The 23,364-nt window shown below is 43.4% G+C and overlaps 1 protein-coding gene across 3 annotated transcripts in view; it reads right to left on the reverse strand.

Moving 5' to 3' along the window:
* SASH1 (SAM and SH3 domain containing 1) overlaps positions 1-23,364 on the reverse strand; it is a 217,236-nt gene that overhangs the window by 80,562 nt on the left and 113,310 nt on the right. For all 3 annotated transcript variants that reach the window (XM_064486597.1, XM_064486596.1, XM_031456509.2), the window contains exons 3-4: positions 12,324-12,374; positions 12,144-12,193 (exon numbers count right to left, since the gene is read on the reverse strand). In XM_064486597.1, coding sequence (XP_064342667.1) covers positions 12,144-12,193; positions 12,324-12,374 — 101 coding nt within the window. The remainder of the gene's footprint in view (positions 1-12,143; positions 12,194-12,323; positions 12,375-23,364) is intronic.

The raw sequence follows: 23,364 nt of genomic DNA on the forward strand, positions 1-23,364 counted from the left end.
ACCCTCCCCGTCCTTCCTTCTCTGTGCCCTCCTGGTACCCTTCTGCTCCAGCACCTCCAAAACAGAGCAAGCAGTACTGCCAGGCAGATGTTCAGAAAAGAATACAGAAAACAACAAGATAACATAAGCTACCAGGATTCTTCAAGTGTTACTCTGACTGTGAGGTCGTTTTTGGACAAAGTGTTCAGACAAGGTTGGGGGCCAGGGGGAGCCTGGACTCAGGAGGCTGTGGTGGGTTTGCCTTCCATCAGCTTAGCTCGGCCGAGGTTCCCCCGATTCCCTTCCCCGCACACCTGGGTCCGCCCGGGCCACGTGACGGGTCTCACAGGAGGTGCGGAAAGCGGGAGTGGCACAGGAGCTGTTTGCTTTCTGTGCTTCAAGGTCAGTGCAGGGCAGGAGGCCCCACTGAGCCTGACACATGTCGTCGCGTGTCCCCTAGAGGTCATCACGTGGCATGGAGCAGCAGCTGGGCCGCAGTACTTGCATTCCTGCCCAGTCTCCTCCTCCTCGGGGTCTCCGATCCTGGGCACCAGCCCCTCCTGCAGGTCCCCGATGTTGGATGCTTGCTTGGCGGTGGTGAACATGACATGGGTTTCAGACCATCCGGTAGGTGGCAGTTTGCCCTTTTTCTCCACTTTCCCGCATCTTTTTTGCCTCAAACGCCACATCATTGGACACAGAAGCAGCAGCCTCATCTGGGCATGGAACCAACCCTCACAGACACAAGAGGTGAAAATGCTATAACAAGGTTATCTTAATGTCTGCTCCCAACAGAACCTCAACTGACATGAAATTTATGCAGTTCTCCGCCCTACCCCATCCTGTAGAGGTGGACCGTCCCCCCTTCCCCAATCCCTCTGCGTTGTAGGTATGGGTCTTCCCTTACTCCTGCCAGTATAGGAATGTGATTTATTTCCTGAGAGCCACCCTCCTCCCTGGCCCAGTGTTCTGTTCACCTCTCCTGCAGGAGACACAATCCACCTTCATAGACTAAATATCTCCTGGCATCCGCGCCTGTCTCCAGCCTCCAGCAATCGCACTGGGATGCGTCCCAGGCACTTGGACTCAAGCTGGGGTGGGTAAGCTGGGGCCTCACTCACACTGAGTTAAGGGCCATCGAGTTTTCAGAGGGGAACAGCTGAGGTGGAGAATTCTGGCACAGCTGCTCTTATTTGAGCCCCTGCGTTCTGGAATGTTGAGCCCCTCAAATATGCTGTGCGATGGAGCACACATGTGTGCAGACAGATCCGCCCGCACAAACACATATTTCCACATGCTGTGACAACTTGGGCTCCATGAGATTGGTTGTTGTCTCCCAGCTCCCTCCGGCCGTGTCTTTGGGGCATTGAAAGGAAAGGAAAGCTCACGTGGGAACAGCACATGGCAAGTGGTCGTGCTCACTGACGAGCTGTGTGTCTGGTACCATCTAACGAGACCGAAGATGGGAACCAAGCTCACAGTCCCGCCGCACAGGCAGCGCCCTACCTGATGGGGGTGGGGAGAGAACACACTGCCCTGTGCAGGCGCCACACTGGGTACTTCACACAACCACCCTTGGAAAGAGCTTTTTACCAAACACGTTTTACCGTTTAGGAACCTGAGGCTTAGAGAATTTAAATCCCACACTAGCAGAGCTTAAATTCAGGCTCAAGTTCTGTCCAACATCAAAGCCAACACCACCGACAGCATATGCAGATAGTTGGGGCAAAATTGGCCAGTGCGGGGCATGCTTTGGACTGGGTCAGAAAATGAGAGATGGTCCAGGCTAGAAGGAACATGGGGACCCCCTGACTCAAACTCATCACTGTGTCACTGAGAGCTGAGGCCTGGAGGGCTGCCGATCAGACAGACTGGGAGCACACTGGAAGCCCAGTCCCCTGAACAAGGACCCTGCCCTCATGCCCACAGCCTTGGCAGATGGTTACTGGTAAACTGATTAAGGCAAAAGAATACATAATACATACACTGATGCCTGGCTCGTGGTACAGCCTATCCATTTTCTGAAACCTAAGCTTGCCGTCTGCCTATACTTCCCCCAAGTGAGCGCGAAGGACCAGTGATGGCCCAAGTCTCCTCTGGTTCTCTTCATGGTGCTGCTCTAACAGGCCAAGAGGGCCCTCCTCCCTTTCCCGGGGGGGCAGTGAGCACACGGCAAGGACACATCCACCTGAACCAGGCAGAACTGACTAGGGAGCTGCTCTGAAGGACCTGCCTCCCCAAGGCTTTCTCATGCCTCACATGATGCGCGTCTCCCCACGGGAAAACCCTGCGCTCCCCTCCCCGCCCCACAGCCCTGCCACAAACAGGATGTGGAAACAGGGTGCCTTAGCCTCAGCTCCAGGGTACATGGCTTGACCTGGGTTTCCCAGCAAACTCACAGACCTCATCAGCAGTTCTCACTGTATCTGATCTGTTCTGAAGGAGGATTAACAATCGCACTGCAGGCGGGTTTCTAGCGCTCGATTTTACCAATGAGAAAGGCAGCCCCAGCTAGTTACACAGGGGTCCACGGGACCACAGACCTCGGGCCCCATCCTCAGGGGTCCTTCACAAATGGAGGAAGCCTGAGCCCCTCTCCTCAAGCCCAGTCCCCAGGGAACAAGCTGGCTGAAGAACAGGAAGGAGGTCCCACTTAGGAGAGAACTTACTGAAATTCCTTACACATTTCAAGGAGGTTGGGCACAGAGTTACCAAGAATTGGATTCAAAGTTCTCTTCTTAATAGAACTATAATAAACACATTTTCTTTCCAATATGCACTTTCCTTCTATTTATATGAAATGTCCAGAATAGGCAAATCTATACAGGCAGAAAGTAGACTGGTGGTCACTTGTGGCTGGGGGTCATCGGGAGACAGAACGGCGACTGCTAAAGAGTACAGCGTTTCTTTTTGAGGTGGTGAATGTTCTAAATTGACATGGAGGTGGTGACACATAACTGAATATACTGAACACCTTGGGACTGAACACTCTAAATGGGTGACTAGTATGGCATGTGCACTGTATTTCAGTAAAGCCAATTGAAAAAACAAAGAAATGACCACACAAAAGCCTGTATACAAATGTTCAGAGCAGCATTATTCGTAATCGTCAAAAAGTCAGAACAACCCTAACTGTCCATCAGTCGATGAACAGATAAAACAACAAAAAGGGATGACTGTGAGTAAACCTTGAAAACACTAGCTAAGTGAAATGAGCTAGTCACTTAAAACACACATGACCCCATTTCCACAAAATGTCAAGAACAGGCAAATCCATAGAGACAAGAAGTTGATTAGTGGCTGTTTAGGGGACAGGAAAATGGGGAAATTTGGAGGCAACAGCTAAAAGTCACAGGATTTCTTTTTGAATTGACAAAAATATTCCAAAATTGATGGTGGGGATGGTAGCAAAACTCTGTGAACATATATGCTAAACCCACTGAAGGTATACTTTCGACTGGTGAGTGGTATGGTACACGAACTATATCTCAGTAATGCTGTTGCCAAGAATAAAATAAGTGTACTTTCCCAACAAAACTGCAGGTTCAAAGAGTTTCAAGGATTTTTTAAAACAACCGTAATACTCTGTGTGTGCTTCTCAAAATCGTGCCTTTATCTGGAGATGTGACATGATCTGTCGTTTCCGTTTAATAGAGGAAGGAAAATCAGAGAAGACTTGGACAAGACTGCAGAATGGACTCGCGAGAGGCAGCTCTTACGAAGAGATAGGGGTTTGCGGAAGCTACTGTTCTCTCCACTACATGTTTTGTAAAATGTTTGTAACAGGTATCTTTTTCATGCTAATATTCACAAGCAGAAGGAAAATAATCACTTCATATTACCCTGCTGTCATTTTAGGGAAATACTCGCAGATGCTTAGGTAACAGGTGAGACCAAAGCAGGTCTTCTGTAATTCTAGTCCTGGGGATAGTCCAGTTCTAATCTTATTTCATAGAACTGGGGGCATTCAATGAATTTGGGGCAAGTACCTAATGAGCACTTGCTCTATACAAACCACTGATCTGGGTACTGAAGGAAATCCAACAAGAGGAAGAGAGCAAGCTCATGGCCTCAAGCAGTCCTGGATCACGCTGGGCCGGAGGGAGTAGAAAGGAACATGAGGGCCCAGAGAACCGGGCAAGGGCATGACCTTGGGCCAGACGGAACAGACAGTGATGACAGGCAGGATTCTTGAGCACTCGCTGGCTGCTTGTTGGCTCACTGATTTGAGCACTGCGATGATTATCCTCATTTTTAAGCTGTGCAGCCTGTAGGTACAAAGGTTAAATAACCAGCCAAGGGTCGCAGAGTTCTTGAAGGTAACCCAGACAAGAAAGAGCCTGGATTTCAACCCAGAGAATCCAGTATCAGGACAGGTATCATAACCCCAAGGCGGTAATGGCACTTTGACTCGACTAGGATTTTCGTCTCTTGCTTCAGGCAAGGTAATTACCCTCCAAAGAAGTACATGCCTCAATGAGTTCATGAAAAATTAAATGATAAAGTACAAGGAAAGTGATTAGAACCAGTGTGCAATACACAGACGTAACCCAAGAAGCAGTGTTACAATGTTGACAATGGCAGTGGTACATGCAACAGTGAGTTGAGAGACATCAAATCCATGCAAAATGTTACTGAATTCCAAAAGGTGGAAAGAATTCAGCCAGCGACGGGATCGAGGAAGCTTTCAAGGAGAAGCAGTCCTTAAAACGGGACTCAAGAAGGAAATGCTTTCAAGGCAGGAACTCCAGACAACCCAGGAGGCATTTGGAAACAGAAGCAACCCAGCAGCCTGGAGCTGGGTCATGCGACTGGGAGACGGGGAGATGCAGCAATAAGGATGGGCTGGGGTCCTGTTGGGGGAATTTTGATTGCCAAGGTGAAAACTTACAGAGATCCCTAATTTTTAGGTGCCCCTGAGGGGATCTCAGCACCCTCTCAGTGTGATGGGACCTAATTATACTTTCCTGAATGCTCTTTTCCAGTTCATGAGAAGAACATTAGGAGTCTCACTTGGAGGGGGAGGGCATAGCTCAGTGGTGGCGTGAGGGCTTAGCATGTACAAGGTCCTGGGTTTAATCCCCAGTACCTCCACTAAAAAATAAAGTAAAAAGTTAATTAAAAAATACATAAAGATACCTAATTCTTCCTACCTCAAAAAAAAAAAAGAATTTCACTTGGAGTAGAGAAGGTGAAAAAGAGGAACAAGGGAAAGTTATAGATGCAGGAAGCAACAGGATTTGGCAGTTAGGTTTCGGAATCATGGAAGAAAAGCAGGAATGATGATGTAATGGCTGCATGAAGTTCAGAATGTGGTCCCCAGGGAAAAAAAGGGGAACGTATGGACAAAGAGCAAGGTGTCAGAGTGAGAAGGAAGGATAAAGGAGGGGTGATAAGTTCTACCATAAGAATGTGCACCTTGGGGTAACTGGAATCTCAACAAGCAGACATCCAGTAAGAGGCTGCAACAGGCAGGTCAGCAGAACAGGGAGTCGGGCCAAGGGAGAGACAGAGATTTGACGTGGGTGCCCAGAGACAGCAGTTCAAAGCTGCAGGCAGGTTTATCTTGGGAGAGTTTGCAGGCTGGATAAAAGCCCCGGGGGGAACAACTAGAATCGGGTGTGGGTGGGAAAAAGGGAGCTGCCAAGAGTGGGCATAAAGTGCGGAGGAGAAACTGGAAACCACAAAGTCATGGACACTAAGGGCAGAGAGAGCAGCGTGACCAAAAGGAAAATCAGTGCCAAATGCAACACCCATTTGCAAGTGGGAGCGGCCTTGGACCGTGGAAAGAGCATCTCAGCAGGGAAGGAAGAGCGCAGTCCAGCTTTAGGGGAAAAGTTCAGCAACTAGGGGAGAAGAGAAATGGAATGATGGTTGGGGAGAATGGGGTAGTAAGCATTTTTATGAGGGTGCACTCACTCACCCACTTTTATCCAACATTACTGAAAGTCTTTTATGTAAAAGGTCCAGGGCTCAGCGTGGGAGGTGACTGCGCGCGCGTGCACACACACGCGCGCGCACATGCTACATACGTGCACCTATAACTGCCAACAGCAGCAGGAGAGCCCAGGGTTGCACAGCTCGGTAGCAGGACGTGACCTCAACTCTGCATATTAGGGAAGACTTCTGGGAGAGGCAAGACTAGGGCTGAGTTTTTAAGGTTGAAGGGAGCTTGCCCAGGTAAGGGGGTGGGGAGGGTGGGGAGAGAGTCGGGGACAGGCCACTTAGAGGCTCAGCCTGCCATGGAGAGTGTGGCCTGTCTGAGAGCTTGCAGGGGCTTCACCCTGGAGAGGAGATGAAGGGGTGAGGCAGACAGGCAGGCAGAGAACAGATGATGAGGGAGAGGGGGAAGGGGAAGGCAAGACCCCAACGCAAGCAATCGGAGAGTAGGCAGCAGGTGAGACACAGAGGCAGGGAGATGGAGGAACGGGGACACACGAACACCTGCAAGGGCTTCTCCCCTGGAGTCAAGAGGAAAGAGACGGGCAAGACAGAGATTTTTGAGGGGGAAAAAAGAAAAGTTGACACCTTCAAGAGAGTTACCAGCTTGCCAGATGAAACAATTCCGAGAGTGAAGCAAAGCCCGAATGGAGTAAATGCACGCATTGAACATTTATAAACTATATTTTATCTATTTTACCGACCACAGAACACTGCTCCCTCCTTTTATTTATCTTCCTCTTCCATCACGCCACTATATATTTTTGGACCTTTTCACTGAAATAGCTGAAGTGTAGTCACAGGTAATGAAAGAAACGGAAACTAAATCAGTGAATTTTCAACTCTGGCAAAAGACTTAGCAGGGAAGAGCTTATAAATATTGGCTACGGTGAATTTTTGAGATTTACTTTGGACCCTCCTGTCTTCATAGATAAATAAGAGACTCGGCTTATGTAAGAATAAAACTTGCTCCTACTTCCAAGGGAACCACTGAAGTGGAGGCTTTAACTGCCGCTATTTACATAATGCTAATGAACTCAATTCGCCTCTCACCTCTCTATTTGCATAAGCAATACAGCGATAAGTACTCAGGAATTAGACCTTAGTGGTTAGGAGCATGCATTCTTAAGTGGGATCCAATCTGGGTTCTGTCACTTATTAGCTGTGTAGCCTTGGGAAACTTACTAACCTCGCCTCAGTTTCTGCATTTGTCGATGGGAGAAGCAGAACCCAGAACGGTGCCCTGTGCCCACAGCTGGTGCGTGGGGGAACAACAGCTGCATGAAGCAATGAGTGGGGTAAAGTAGTGCGTTGCACAGGGTTCCCAGGAAAGCTCTGTAAAGGACATGCCTTTGGCTTTTTGCCTTTTTAGCTTCATCCCTTTACCCTGCTTCTCCTTCTCTCCTGGTAGATGCAGCAGCCCTTTAAAACTAGGAGGGGAAAAAAAAAGATAAGAAAAGGGGAGAGAGGAAAGGACAGTCTGAGTTCCTGAAGGTTTGAGCCACGGCGCAGCCCTGTAGCTACCCACGAACAAGAATGTATGTGGTGAATCTTGTATTAGTTGACACCACTATTTGTCAGGTTTTCTGTTATTTGTAACTAAATTCTGTCGACTGAATTAAAATACACAACCTAAAGTTGCAAGTCAAGTTTTATTTGGAGATCTTACTGAGAACTGCAGCCTGAGAGATAGCCTCTAGAAGATTAGGGAGGAGCCAGGATATACAGGAGGTTTTTTTTGCTACGGGCGGTGGGGGTGGGGTGGGGGAGGGATGGGGGAAGGTGGGGGAGGGTGGGGGCGGGGGCAGAGGTCCATGTATGTAGTTGAATGTCAAAAGATCACTACTAATCACAAAAAAAACAGACATCTCAAGATCAAGATTTTAGTGGCTCTCTATGTATGGGAAGATGCAAGAATCTGGGCTCACTGAAATTATTCATTAGATATGCATCTTAACTACCTAGGGCCAGTATACAGAGCACAGAATGCCTCCTGTTCTCCATCCTGAATTCCCCCTCCCCTGGGGAGGCGGGGGTTGGTGGGGGAGAGATGGGTGCTGCAGTGGCTGATGGCTCCATTCTTCCAGTGCTGGAGTCGAGGGCCACACATTCCCTGTCTACACTCATTCTGAATAGATAGTTATAAAGATATTCCCCAATAAAAAAGCCTTGCTCGAGATATTCTGGAGAGAATAGCTGGTAAGTAACAAAAACTTTACCTAATATTCACCTTTTCAGCCAGTTGGCACAAACCCAAGATTGGTGTAATACAAGTGCAGTCTCATCAACAGGCAACGTAAACAGCTATAACGGGAAGAGGTTCAGGAAAAAGCTCCTTTTGGCCTTCTTTATTGTATTTTCAGCAAAAGCATATAGAAGGACCACAGACTTTAAGAAAATAAGGACGAATGGGGACTTGGTCAAATGGGGGTGGGGGGCGGGCAGCCAGCAGGTCCATCCTCCCTTCTCTCCCCCCCTCCCATCCATCCATCATGCAGGTCATGCACATCTAGAGGCCAAACAGAGCTCAAGCCGCCCCACGTGTCAGGGTGTCCAGGTGCTGTGATGTCAGGTATATTAGACTTCTCACTGCTTGTCTCCCCAACAAAACCCCCCTCCTGGGTCTTTTCTGGCCAGAGCTATGTGCCTGGAACTTTAAACCCTGTTCAGTGCAAAATATCACTGGGAGAGGTGATGTGTTTTTTAGAAAACAGACATTTGCATCATAATTAATGCCTGATACCTTCCTTTGAACACGTTTTAACTGGGGGAGAAAGGAGGGGAGATGTGCTGAGGCCAGGAGACAACTTTAGAGGCAGTGGGAGTGGGGTGGGCTGGGGAGGGTGGGCAGTGGAACTGGAAGGCAGGAGCCACAGGGGCTAATCCCTCAGCTCCCACATCACCTGCTCCCACCTATGCCTCTGCATCTAAGGCTGGGCTGCTGCAGGATTTGTCCACTTCTGTTTACTGAGTTCTCTGGCCTTTTGAATAAAAAGTAGAAGAAACCCTTCTGCCCATAAAACAACACTGCTGACTCAGAAGGATATTTTGGTTGGCAGACACTTTGGAGACACTAACCAGACACAACCAACTGGTTTGCCAGGTCAGCCTCGAGGGCTTGCCAACTTACCAGCAAGCATTTTTATCTGAAAAATAGCAGGATTTTGCATTTCAAAATATTTGCATTTTCAAATAGAAAAGTACAAATAATTCAGTGTAAACACTGCATCAAAGCTACTCAAATTATACTCCGACCTAGAGTGCCCAGAGTAACACCTCATCTTTAAAAAAAAATCTTTTTGGAAGACTTAAATCCATAATAATCATCAACTTCAGAATAAGTATCACTGTTTGCAACCATCACAGTAAAAACTGATTCAGGCAAACATCATTAAAGGAATCTAAAACCATTAGGGACAAGTTTGACGAGGAACAGATACTTACATAGTCTCAGATGATCTCCCCACAGAATATTTATTAATTACAAGGGGGAGCTATATCTTCTTAGAAGAAACCTGACAGACAGCACTTTAACCCAAAGGTGAGAATTAATATCCCCAATAATGAGACAAAGTCATATCATGATGTAATGCACTGTGAAGACTGCAAGACCAGAACTGCATTATCTTAATCTTAAAAAGAAACCCAGACTAAGAAACATTTCACAAGAAAACTAGCCTACGCTCTCAAAAGATCCCACAAATAAAGGGAAGAAAGCCTGTCAGATTAAATGTAACAAGAGACATGACATGTTAATGCCATGAGGGATTTTGTAAAGTGTTAGACTGAAAAAAGCTACTAAGAAATATTGGAAAGACATAAATGAGCTTATTTACAAAACAGAAACAGACTCACAGACATAGAAAACAAACTTATGGTTAAGGGTTGGGGAAGAGGGTGGGGAGGGTAAATTGGGAGTTCGAGATACTAACTACTATATATAAAATAAATAACTAATAAGTTTCTACTGTATAGCACAGGGAATTATATTCAATATCTTGTAGTAACTTATAATAAAAAATATGAAAAGGAATATATGTATGTATATTATGACTGAAACATGCTGTACACTAGAAATTGACACATTTTAAACTGACTATACTTCAATTAAAAAATGAAATGAAATGAAATAAATATTATTGGGATAATTAGAGAAACTTGAGTATGAACTGCATATTAAGAAAACCACTACTAAGTTTTCTTATTTGGTAATTATATTGTGGTTCTCTAAGAGAATGTCCTTGTCCCTAAGAGAGATCTGCTGAAGCATTTAGGAGTGAGGGTCATGATGTCTGCAACTTCGTCTCAACTGTGCAGCCATAACAATAAAAATTAATGGTATTATATTATATAAGTGTGTGTGTAGAAAAGAGCAAGAGCATGCCAACTGGTGAGTCTACGTGAAAGTTAAATGGAAATTTAAATGGAAATTTATTACACAAGTCTTGTAATTCTTCTGTAAGTTAAAAACTTAAAAAATTTTTTTTGAAATTAAAAAAAAAGTGTCATAGTTTTCAAAAACCATTAAAAGGGAAATGGAGGACAAAATGGATTCAAACTTTCAAATTATTTAGAAATAACTACATTTAAGTAAACCATTTAATAGAACAGAAGCAAAAGGACAGTATTATAGATGGAGAGGCTAGGGCAGAGTCTAGGGCTTATCAACAGCAGTGTGTGTGTGTGTGTGTGTGTGTGTGCGTGCGTGCGCGCGTGTGTGCATGTGTGTTTGTGTGTGTTCAAAATTGTTTGCTAACCTCAGGAGGCTGTCAGGCTCTCTCTGGGCCACAAGAGTCATGCCACATTTTACTAAGTGTAGGATATAAACACGGAAAGAATGACTACCCACAACTGAGGAGAAGAAGAAATGCCAGCCTAACCAACATTAGTACCAATTTGGTGAGTCACTTCCTCTTAGGAGGAAAGGCAAACATTTCTTGTTCCCTCAAAGTCTCAGAGGCTCTGAGAGATCTGGGTTCTCAGCCTGCATCAGGCCGTACAGGCAGCAAACCAGGTCAGGAGAGCCCACAGCCCCTCCACTAAGGGCTCGTGCCCAGCTCGGGTCAGCATCACCACCGGACCTCCAGTTTCAAAATCCACGTCAACGCAAACCTCTTGGCCATTTCAGCCTCCACACGACAGTTCCCGGGAGAATGCAGACAACTAGAACCAAGGAAGTTCGTGCTCTCTGCACATTTATCCTCCCACCTGGAGTGGGCAACAGCTTTGGTTTTCTTCTGCTCATCACCCCCAACGTCCCTCAGTCCTGACCCAAACCTGCTTAGCCTCTTAAAGTGAGAACCGGAGCTGTGGCTGGCAGCCCTCCCTCCCGAAGCCGCGCCTGCGCCAGCCGCACACGCACGTGGACGGATTAGGCAGAGCTGTGCTGTAAAGCGCGCACACGCGCTCGCCCAACGTGTGCTTTTCATTCCAGAAATACTTGACCCCTAAGCCACGTCTACGCCTCGCCTGGCCTGAAACAGTGTAAGTGGCTCTGGGCCAGAGGAAGTGTCTGTTTAAAGAGGTGGACTTGCTCAAAATTTCTTTACCTCATAAGATCATAGATAGAACATTCTAGCATAATTATGGTGGAATAAAGTAGAAAAGGAAAAGATTATAGGAAAAAAATTTTTTGCTTTTTTTTTTAAATGGCCTAAAAGAAATACTGGAAATACAAGGTATAACATAGAATTATCTTCCATGAGAGTAAAAATTACAGAGTCCAAGTTAGGACAGGGAAGCAAAAATACTACCTTTTACAGGAAAGGTTAGTGGGCATCTGCCATCTTCTGTCACAAGCATTTATTCTTGTTCTAAGGTCACCCACCAAAGCAAAGCGCAGAAGGCGTTTTGTAATCATTGTTTTATTCTGGAATGTATTTTTTTTTTTGTAACTTGCTTCTTGACGACTTTCATCTTATATCAAAAACCAATGTAAAAGAAGAAAACCCGTTTGGGTTGACTTGGCTGGCCTTTCCCCTTCTCCGTGCTCATTTCCAGATATTTATTTAAGGTTCACTCACAATGAGCAATGAAATCAATAACTCTTTGCAGAATCTTCCAGCATTACCAATTGAATTACAAAACACACCCATCCACCCACATTTATGTACAAACACACACAACATGTAATGTAACTGAAATCCAGTACATACACAATATGATCACCCATTTCACAAGGCAGCTTAGAAATTCTGGTCCTGAACGGAAGGAGGGGAACTTACTTTCTTTCCACTTCTGGTGTTGACACGCTGCTACAGAAGCCAAGAGACTCCTAGGAAAGAAGATTCACAGCGTCAGTGCAGGCAGAACAGCAGGCTTCATCTGATTTGTACATAATACCATTAAAAAAAAAAAAAAAGAGGACAGAAGCAAAAATAGATGATTAAAGTCACTGTGCTTACTTCGATCTGGGACCGCAGCTGAAGTGACGTGGGGCTGGCTTCGGGTTTCTCCTAAAACAGAACAGATGCTGGTTTAATGAGACTCCCAAACGTGGCACACACCAGAAAGACAAATAGATGTGTAAGAAGAGATGTGGGGATTTGGGAAACGCTAGGGTACAGTGGGAGGAGACAGTGGAGATAAACATTTTCTGGAAAAACTAAAGTATTTTTTAAAAGAAGAATCCTCGCCTCTTAAAACTGAATTGTTTTCCAAACTTCATTACTTAACACTGCTAACGATTTTACTGCAGAAGGAAAAAAAAGGACAATTTAACTGAGGGCTACTGACAGTTAATGGTGAATAATTCTCTGGATGTGATTAGACCACCACTAGGACACGGAATTTATTGCGACCCATTTGTTTCATAAAGTCATAAAGAAGAGGTAGGGAGCTTAAAAATTTTAGAGATAAAGCCATAGAGTATAACACACTCATTTGACAGTTAAAAAAAATAAACTATATCCCCTTTGGAAAAAAAAAAGAGATAAACCAGTCACCTGTGATAAAAATAATATACTGAAATAAGCTTTAGCAGCAAAATAGGAAAATTAACTGTTAGAATTGTCCAAAAGCAAACAAAGCATTAGGATATACTATAGGAAAATGAGATTTATCCTAGGAAATAGAGCACAGATCACCACACTGATAATTTTTCGTAAGTAGAAAAAATTTCTAAATCAAAATAGGTGCTAAAGTGGATGTTCTCATCAAAGTGTGGTCCAAGTCCAGGCTGGTCCTGGGCCCATAAGCAGAACGATGGGCAGTTTTAGAGGAAGGAGTGATATCACTAACATTATACATATTTGAAATATCAGATTAATTACGAGTTTTCCAATAATCCTATTGGGCTCTTAATGGCCGGTACATTCTTCAGAACCACACATGCACTACGTGAAGACTGCTTGTTGGTCCCAGCTAACATTCGGGGAATGGGGGCAGATCATCTCAGACTACGAATGCTCACTGCATCTACTTGTTCACTTTTTTCAGTTTGCCTGTTTCATCTCTTGCACAATTGTACAACCCGACCAATATTTTAAAACTTAGCAATGAAACAGTAACGTAAGTGTAACTCAGAGCAAACATGTAAATGCAAATAGGTAACAGGAACCCAATACGAACATAGAAGCTAAAATGAATATGCTGGGGTGACTAAATCCGAGAACAGGATGCCTATGGACAAGCAGACTGCATGAGAAAGGTGTTTTAATGGACTGGCAACCCACTCACCCCCAGTCCCAGGGCCTCATTTGTTATGAAAAAACATCAGCATGGTGTGAAGCCCCAAAGAACTGCTCTCTGGTTAACATCCTTATGGTTTTTATTACCACCTTTGTTCATAATGAACAAATACATATCTCTGTCCCAAATCTGATACACTATTTCTGTAAAACAGTGTATGGAAATGTTTTAGTTACATTCCAAGCTCAACTGGTATGATGTCAGACTCAGCTGAAATCAACCAAGGGGATATGTAATTCAGAGGTTCTTGGTGCTTAGAGACCAATCAGGATGCCCTGGAACCTAACCTCTTAGCATCATCACATAGAGCAGTTTATAAACTAAAATAGCGAGAGGTAAGCAAAGATATAGTTTGCAATTTTTCCATCTTAAGTCTTCCTGTTCAGGAGTTAGTATGGAAGCCTCAAAATTATGGCGGAACTCTCTTAATTCTTTTGAAACCTTCGCTGAAATTGTCCCTCTAACACTCAACTTCATAACCATCAACAAAAAGTAACTGATTTGACTCTCTTCCTATCCTGTTCTTCACTTTTCTTCACACTCCAAGTCTCTATCTCACTAGGTAATAGACCATGAACAGGAAATTACCTGCTTTACTGTACACTGTTACCTGCACTTTTCTAACAAACTTTATTTATTGAGTGTGTTGCTTGTCGCTCCACATCATAAACACAATGTGTAGTATATTATGCAAACTGGACCTGGTTCTTGCATACAAAGCTGATGCTTGTTAACAATCATATTAAATGTTTGATGATCAGGAAGTAATATTCTAAACAATTCATCTTTTACATGTTAGTTTATCACTTATAAGAGACACTGGACTGTGTTGTAACTACTTTTTAGGAAACTGGTTAGGGATGCATTTTGATGTAAAATGTATTAAAATTTATCCCATTAAAATAATGGACCTAGTTAATGTTTCCATGCAGAACATCTGTTTTATCAGGAACAGGGTATGTTTAACAGGAGATCACGTACAGTGATGTTTCTAGTGGGGTTTTTTCCAAACATGCCACAAAATAATGTTTTTCAGAGCAAATTATTAATTTCAACTCCACCCCATTTTACTTTTAAGAAAATCCCACGCATCATATTATAAAACATCACAAATTTTAATGTAAAGGTTTAGTTATCAGGGTTTCTTACATCCTAACTGAGGCTCAACCTTGCACAAATGACTCAATCACCAAGAATTAGACTCTTTCTTAGCGCTGGAGGACCTCCTTTGGTCACTGCAGAAAAAAAATCATCTGTAACAAATTAAGATATTCCATCTAAATGTTGCAAAAGAACATGAAGAAACACATTTCAAATTGGACACAACCAAAGAGGCTGTTGGGAAGGACTCATTACTATATCTCAAGTATAAAGCTTTCCCTCTAGTACTTTTTGAGTATGACGTGTTCATTGACTTTGCACTGGACAGAATATTCTAAGCAGTACTGTGAGAAATAACTCCAAAATTCGACCCATGTTCAGAATGGGCATCCAGACAGCCACCCAGCACTGGTGGGTGAGCCTGAACCTGTATCTGTAGGTTAGGGTATTATGACTTAGTTAAAATGGAAAATAATTTTTTTAAAAGTGAATAGTTGGAATTTGACCTGTGGGTTAAACTGTTTATTAAGAAGCGTAATGGATACCTTAGTTAAGAATGATAAATACCATTAGCATTACAAATTCTTAGTGAGTTGGTGAATTACAAATGCTAATGGAATCCTCCCTAAGTTAATGAAGTACCAACAGAGAACCAAAATATCGATACAGCCCATCACTGTGTATGTGTGCATGAGCAGGAAAAGGTCTCAGAGGACAGCCACCAAGTGTCAACAACTGTTACCTACACTTCCATTCTCTTTGCAGTTTTTTATAAGCATAAAATCTTGCATTGCCTTATTTTTTTTTCTAATAATGAAAAATCAGCTTTAAAAAATACAATCTCCAAACCAGACTTATTGGGGTGATCATTCTGCAATATATACAATATCAAATCATTACATTGTGCACCTGAAACTAATATGATGTTCACCCCTCCTACTTTTCCAGCTGTAAAGTTCATCTGGCTTTAAGCGCTGGCAGCACTGAGGGAGGGAGACGTGTGGCAGAGGAGATGTCAATTACACTTCAATTTTTTAAAAAGCTGTAGAAGAGGGTTTTAAACAGTAAGAAATAAGGAAAAAAGATTTTAAAATTAAAAAAAATGACTATAAAGTCATTTATAAATATTGAAAAATGTTTAAAGCTACCATCTCCGGATCCTATGTTTTAAAATTATCTACATGTATATGAAAAAATATCTGAAAGGATCCCTAAACACCAGCGATTAATCCTGCAAAGGCCACTATATTTCTGAATTTTTAACGTATTTTTTTCAAGTATATAATACTTTTATATTTTTAAACATAAAAATCATTTAAAAAAATTAAATTTGATAATAATTTAGTTGTATCCCAACAATTAAGATTAAAACTTTTTAAGAAATATTAAAACTTAATTTCTCAAATTAGGTCATGCCCTATATTAACATACTTTCTTGAGGTGTTAAAAATTTCAATACTAGTGTCATAAAATTTTAATAACTAGTAAAAAAAAATTTTAATAACTAGTGTCACTATGCATGCATTTTATGTTTACTAGTGAAGGTCCATGATGATTTTAGAAATAATCTCATATTACTGGGGTTTTTTGGGGGGGGGTTACTTATTTATTTTTAGAGGAGCTACTGGGGATTGAACCCAGGACCTTCTGTATACTAAGCATGTGCTCTATCACTTGAGCTATATCCTCCCCACTCATCTTCCTGTTTTGACTGAAAGAGACTAAACCATAGTACCAAATAGTTTTTCTAAGGAAGGAATCAGATGACAAAAAAATTACTGGGGGTAAAAACCTCAAATCCATTTCTTGCCAACTTGGACAATTTCTGGAGACAATAATTCCCTTAATGTTTATTATGTCCAACATAGAAGCAAAAAAAGAGGAAATGTTTCAAGATGAAATCAGTGGTTTGCCAAAACCAAAACCAAAACATAAGAACACGTGTGTGTGCTTTCACCTGTTTGGGCACACACACGCGCACACACATCCTACAGTCACACCAGTAGGGCATGGGTCAAATAGAAAACCAAGGCTCTGACCCTAAATGACTATGTTTTCACTTCAAAGCACTACAACCCACTTAGTGGACACACCAGCGTCAAAAACCCACTCAGGGCAGAAGAGGGCCTGGAAGACAGGGATCATGCGCTCATCTAACTCCAACTGTTTCCTCGTTCTTGTGAAATCTACACCTCTCCCTCCCTTCCTGCTGGCGGTGCTGGAAGCCAGATGAACTTTACAGCTGGAAAAGCAGGAGGAAGAAAGCCGTCTCCTGTTCCAAAGGCAGGGAGCAAGAACATTAGGCGCCCACCAGCTCAGCTTAGCGCCAAGTTCTCCTCCTCCAGCCTGGGTATGGGAAGGAGGAGGAGGGAAAAAGCGAGAAGGGTGCACGCTGACAACTTTCAGCTACAAGTGAAACGCCACAGGCTGTGACTGACACGTTTGATCAGTGGAGGGAGCCGAGCTCTGAACTGCTGGGGAAAGTTGCTGCTGGTGGTCGATTTTAAATTGCATGTGGCATCTCTCACTTTACAAGAAGACTGTGACGTTATGGTGCTCCCCGCGTTGGCAAAGTATCCTCCCCACCCCTCCCCCTATCCATTCCAGCCCAGCAACAAGGCACGGGTTCATTTTACCAGGGTTTAAACCTCAATGTTTTCTTGGGAGTCTTCTCATTTCCCATCAAATCAGCGACTAGGAGCTACTGCTTCTCCCTTCACAAGGTTTCCTGTGTCCAGCCAACCCACTCCATTTCCACAAACATCAGCTTCTTTGTGGTCCTTCCCCTCACAGACCCTGACCACCACTGTAAAGTGAACAGGCGGTCCTGACTGTGGGCGGGGAGAGCCGAGTCCAAGTCCAGCTCCCACTTTAGTTCTAGAGACCTTTAGACCTTTGGTTTTTCCAATGCCAATGAGAGAGAAATGGACCACTTGATTATCTTTAAGTTCTTTTTGATTCTAAAACCGTATGATGAAGCAGCTCCACGCCCACTCCAGTCCTCCTGTCCAAAACATCCTCTTGACTAGGTTCACGCTATTCAGAGTGGTTCATGCGTCATGGGCATTAGAATCAACTGGAAGCTTGTTAGAAGGGCAGGCTCAGGCACACCTCTGACCTCATGAATCAAAATCTGCATTTTACCAAGATCCCCAGAGGATCCGCATGCTCATTTCAGTTTGAGAAGCACATCACTTTGTGCTCTGTGTCATTTCTCTCTTCCAAAATCCTCCCCAGAAAAAGAGCTTTCTTGAAACCCATCTGGGAGTTCAGGCTTTTTTTTTTTTTTTTTTTTGGAGGGGTTGGGGGGAGGGGGGATTGTTTGTTTGTTTTTATTTTGATGGAGGTACTGGGGATTGAACCCAGGACCTTGTGGATGCTAAGCATGTGCTCTACCCTCCCTGCTGAGAGTTTGGGCTTTTGAGCATTAGCTGTCCTGGACCCCTTGCTTGGGTGCCCTGCAATAAACACTGCAAAAGGAAAGGAAAAAGGGAAAAGGAGAGAGGAGACGAGAGGAGAGGAGAGGAGAGGAGAGGAGAGGAGAGGAGAGGAGAGGAGAGGAGAGGAGAGGGGAGGAAATCCTTCCCAAAATGTGGAAGCACAATACTGACAAGATGAAGTCCACATTCCTGAAGGAGAGCCCTCTGACCAACTGGCTGGATCACAAACCCTCTTCTTGGAGAACAGGTGCTGGGTCCACTGTCCGCTGAGTGCACGCTGTCCCAGTGTTTCACTTTTCCTCACTACTACCTGGAATATCTGCTTCTTCACATCCATCCGAACTTTAGTCATCCTTCACGTCCAACTACAAAACCCACCTCCCGTTAAACCTTCCCTGCCCAACTGTGCGTTAAATACTATGCCCAAGTGTTCCACTCACTTATTTATATCTTACTCCCTCAAGTAGACTGTAAACGCCCTCTTAATTCATTGTATCCACAACAGACAGACATACACACACACACACACACACTCTCACACTCCAACCAGTTATGCACTTCTTATGCACAGGCCCCATTCAGGTGCTGAAGAGGCAGCCTTGAACAAGACAGGGTCCCGCCCCTGGTGTTTGTTACTTTCTAAAGTCTTACACAGGCTTCCCTCCACAAGAGAAGTGCTTGATGGCTATCGGTTTGATTTGTTTCAATTGGATTACTTTGCCAGTAATTCTGACTCTTCTATTAATTTCTGTTTGCAGCCTCACAGACTGGGACGTGTATTTTCATGCTTTAGGGTTACTTCTGAGTTGCAGCGTTACATCGGTAAGTAAAAGCAAATTCAGCAAATAATCTCAAAATGATCTACAACTTGAATCTATCAGAACTTAAAAAGAATATGTTGTGGTACTTAATCACTTTTTGGGTAAAATCTAGGGTAAGTCCAGCCCCACACCTTGTCCCGTTCTTGTTTCATAGATGAAACAGGAAGTGTTAGCCATTTTCAGGCTCCCATAAATAAGCTCATGGCCTGGCATACAAAATTTTTTCTAATCAGTTAACGTGAACAGAAAACTACTCTCATTTCACCACATCAAAGAAGAAACATTCCAAAGAAAAAACTTTTTTTCATAGTTGAATGCTATCCCACTAAGTGCAACCTTAAAACCTAACCGTAATGAACAGATTAGTGAATTTCCAGAAGCACTGATAAAAAAGAAACCAAAAGTGGCCATCAGTGCTCTGGGAATTGAGTCTTTGTGCTGCATTAGTCTATGTTCTCCAAGTATTTGTTCCCTATTTATTAGACCTCCTATGTTCCAAAATATGACTTTAGATGGCTTACAAAATTTAGTGCAATGTTACATGATAAAGTAAAGTTTAAAAACTAAGGTAAATGATACAAAGGTTGGGGGGAGGAAGGGCAGGTTGGAATCAGGATTGCATAGCAAAACTGGTCCAGGAATTAGATTAGTTCAGCAAATTCAGGCTTCAGATCCTACACTAGAAACAGACCACACATTTGGGACTAAGCTTTCTTAACGTCTGACACAAAGGAAACATGATCGGTTAAAGACTGATGTTATCCATGCTGTTATCTTTTAAGGTAGTCACAAGATACAGGACTATGCCTGTGAGTGAGCATCTCTCCTCTGGCTTCTGGCACAGAGGACACTGTATCACACTGACCAGCGTCACAAGCCGTGTCCCTGCAGAACTTGATGTGTCCCGGAAGTGCTTTAACTTCAGCAAAGCTGGAGGTGGGCCTGAGATTCCCATGGAAACTGAGGGACCTCTCACAGGGACATCCATGAAAGACATACTCCTCCACCTCCTGGCAGGAGTCCTGGGAGTACCCAGGATGGGGCAGAACTGAGTGTGAGGAGACAGCAGGGTGAGTTCTGCCATCGTGAAACATGGCTGTGGTAAAACAAAGGGGCATCAGTAAACATTAGCCGAATTGGTTAAATTCAGGGGTAATTTGAATCTAAGGGTGTCAAGCATGGTGCTCTCATGCCTCATTTCAAATAACAAGGTAGTATGATTCTTTAACATCCACACTGCCTTTGGAAATGATGTACTGGATCCTTTAGGCTACAGACTTAATAGTGTTGAGTACATAGCCTGTACTCACACAAGCATCTTGTCGAGAGATAGGAATAAGACCTAGACCATGGCGGGACGGCAGATGACTTCAGTAAAATGCGTCATGGTGAAAGAATGCACTATTTACTATGAACAGAACATCCAAGAGTGTCATTTCACACAAATGTCAATACTAAAAGGCACAGTGTCATAAAGACATTTTAACCATCCTTTAAAAAAGCTGTATAATCAATTCTTCATTTTACTAGCAGGACTTGGCTTATCGGCACTAACAAACACATGGCCCCTGCGTTTCCCAGTGGTGGACACCACAACATCCAGCCACTCTAAATGGTCCATTCAACCTCACTGTTGTAAGAGCAATGTGCAGTGATCCACAGTCACCAAGAGATTTTCTGGATACATCTGGATGCTGATGGGGACTGATTAACATAAGATAAAAGTGAGAGAAAGCAACTCAAAGGGCCCACTTATTGTTAATTTCCCTCCATGTCTCTTCATTTCCTTTCATCTAATCATTTCTTAACTTAAAAAACATTTCTTGATCATCTACCGTATGCTAGACAATGTCCTAGTCAAGAAGAACAAGACAGTGAAACAGTCAGTCACTGCCTTCATGGAGCTTACATTCCAGGGTTTTCTAAAGTCATGTGTGGGAATCACTGGCATTTAACATCTAGATTGCGGGCCCAACAGTCTTTCTGTTCTAGCTCCAGGCAGACAGTATCTCCGGACAGTGGTGCTCAGCTCTGGCTGCCACACTCTCCAGAGGATAATGAAAACCAGGAGAACCTTCACTAGGAGGGTGTCTGGAAATGGAATCATATAAACAAGATCAGTTGGAGGAACTGGGGCTGTTGACTCAGAGAAGGGAAAGAAAATACAAACATGGGAAAGGCTTCCAGGGAGAGAGGGCAGAGAGCTGCCTAGTACGGCTCCCATGGTGGCACAGTCAGTAACAGGACCCTGCACACCGGGGGACACTGGGGAGGGCGATGTTGAGTGGAAGAACATTTATTACATGTTCGGGGGAGGGGGTGGTGATAGCTCAGTGGTAGAGCACGCGCTTAGCATGCACGAGGTCCTCGGTTCAATACCTGTACCTCTACTAAAAATACATATATATAAATAACATGTTTAAATAATATACACTGATTATATCAGAGTATTGGTGAGAACATTAAATACTGAATTGGGATAAAACTTCCAAATAAAATCTTTTTTATTTTTTAGGAAAAAACTTTGAGCTTACTTAAAAATAACTTTAAAAGTGAGGTTATATGCTTGAAATGACTACAATCTATACGAGGCCACCGAAACTTTTGACCATGAGCTCTTACTGCTCTGGTTGGTCATTACTAACAAGGACTTCTACTCACACAACTTAAGTGATCAAAATTGTTTTGGCCTTTTCTACAACCACTGAAATATTTATGGCAATTTATACTTTAGCAATCTAATAGCACTTTGAGTAACATCATAGTGAAACTTCTTATGAAAATAAAACATTTGAAATCCAGTTGAAATTGTTCATATTAGGTATTACAAAATGACCAAATTCTAATGGGCATCCAACATCCATCCTGAAGCTAGCTCAGCCTCACTGGACCAGAGGGTCCTTGTGCTGCTACCACGTCTGACCACTGCACCTTGGACTACATGCCTGAACCTTGAACCAAACTCTTTCAACAGCTCCAAGGCCCTGGACCATGATGTATGGCAGCAGAGTGCCGCGCAGCTGGCTGATGAAGTGCATACCACCTCTGAGCTCACTGCCCAGAGAAATTTCACATTAAGGTCCTACCTTGGGACCACGCTCCAGCAGACCCTAGAACAGTGGTTCCACACTTGCTACCTTGCAGTCCACCTAGAGGGCTTATTGAACAGTATTGCTGGGCCCCTCCCCAGAATTCCAGATTTAGTCCATCTGGGGAAAGCCCACTAATCTGCATCTCTACCAAGTTCCCAGGTAAGGCCCATGCTGCTGACCGGGGAGCCACACTTTGAGAACTGCTGCCCCAGACAGGACTGCTCAGAGCTGTCTCCAGTGTGGGATTCAGTGGTCCAGAGATCGAAGGGATCAGTGTATCCTGAGTCACAGCTAAACTCCAGCCTGGTCTTCAGTGTTCTATAAGGGGACGATCAAGACTAAGGATTTTAAAGTAGAAGGAAAGAGATGGGCTTAACATCATTTAAAAAAGGAGGAGGGGCAGGTAAAGCCAGGTATCCAACAACAGAACGAATTATTTACAACATGTGGAATCTATACAACTGGAGTATTTGAGCATGACCGTGTGACCATGGGACTGTCTACTCCTTGGGATGGGGGCTCTTTCAGAAATTGATCCAGACCTCTGTCAACTACAGTGATTGTGCTAAAGTGTAATTGCTGGAAATTAAATAAGCCTTTGTGGGATAATTAACCTTTTACATTATATTTTTACAGGAAAAAGAACAAGTCCTAACCCAGTGACATTTTAAAATAGATAATCTTCAGAAGTTGGTGACAGCCTGTAACTGAATAAACACTCATGTAGTCATTTATTCAACCAATATTTCCTAAGTGTCAACTCTGTACTTAGCTGAAATACTGGGTATAAAGAATAGTTACTGACCTCCGGAGCTCACGGTCAAGTAAGATGAATATAACAGAGAATATAAAAAACCCAAAGCTTCCATATTATCATATAAATAACATCTGAACTGAATAGTAAGCAGACTGGGTGTCTGAATATGAATTTTTCAAAGTTATGTAGCCTGACCAAACTGGAGATACCAAATTTAAATAAAGCCTCTAAGAAACTGGCTCACATTTTGTCGTGATTTAAAGCATTATTATTGTTGTCTTCATGGCTGTAAAATTCAAATGTTATTGTGACATTTAACTGTCCTCTTTCTCACTCTTTGAATCATATTTTCAAACCATCCTTAAAAGTTTTGTAACCATCTTAAAAAGTCTCATTATCAATGACAATCAATGACATTCCAGTGCATTCAGAAATCATCAGCCACAAACTTTTACTTCTGAAAGAAATGACTTTTGAATTAATAGTAATCATGTAAAACGTTTTAAAACACATGGGTAGATGTCATAGTATTTAAGAAAGAATAA

This window comes from Camelus dromedarius, chromosome 6 (assembly GCF_036321535.1).
Source record: "Camelus dromedarius isolate mCamDro1 chromosome 6, mCamDro1.pat, whole genome shotgun sequence".
Lineage (NCBI taxonomy): Eukaryota > Metazoa > Chordata > Mammalia > Artiodactyla > Camelidae > Camelus > Camelus dromedarius.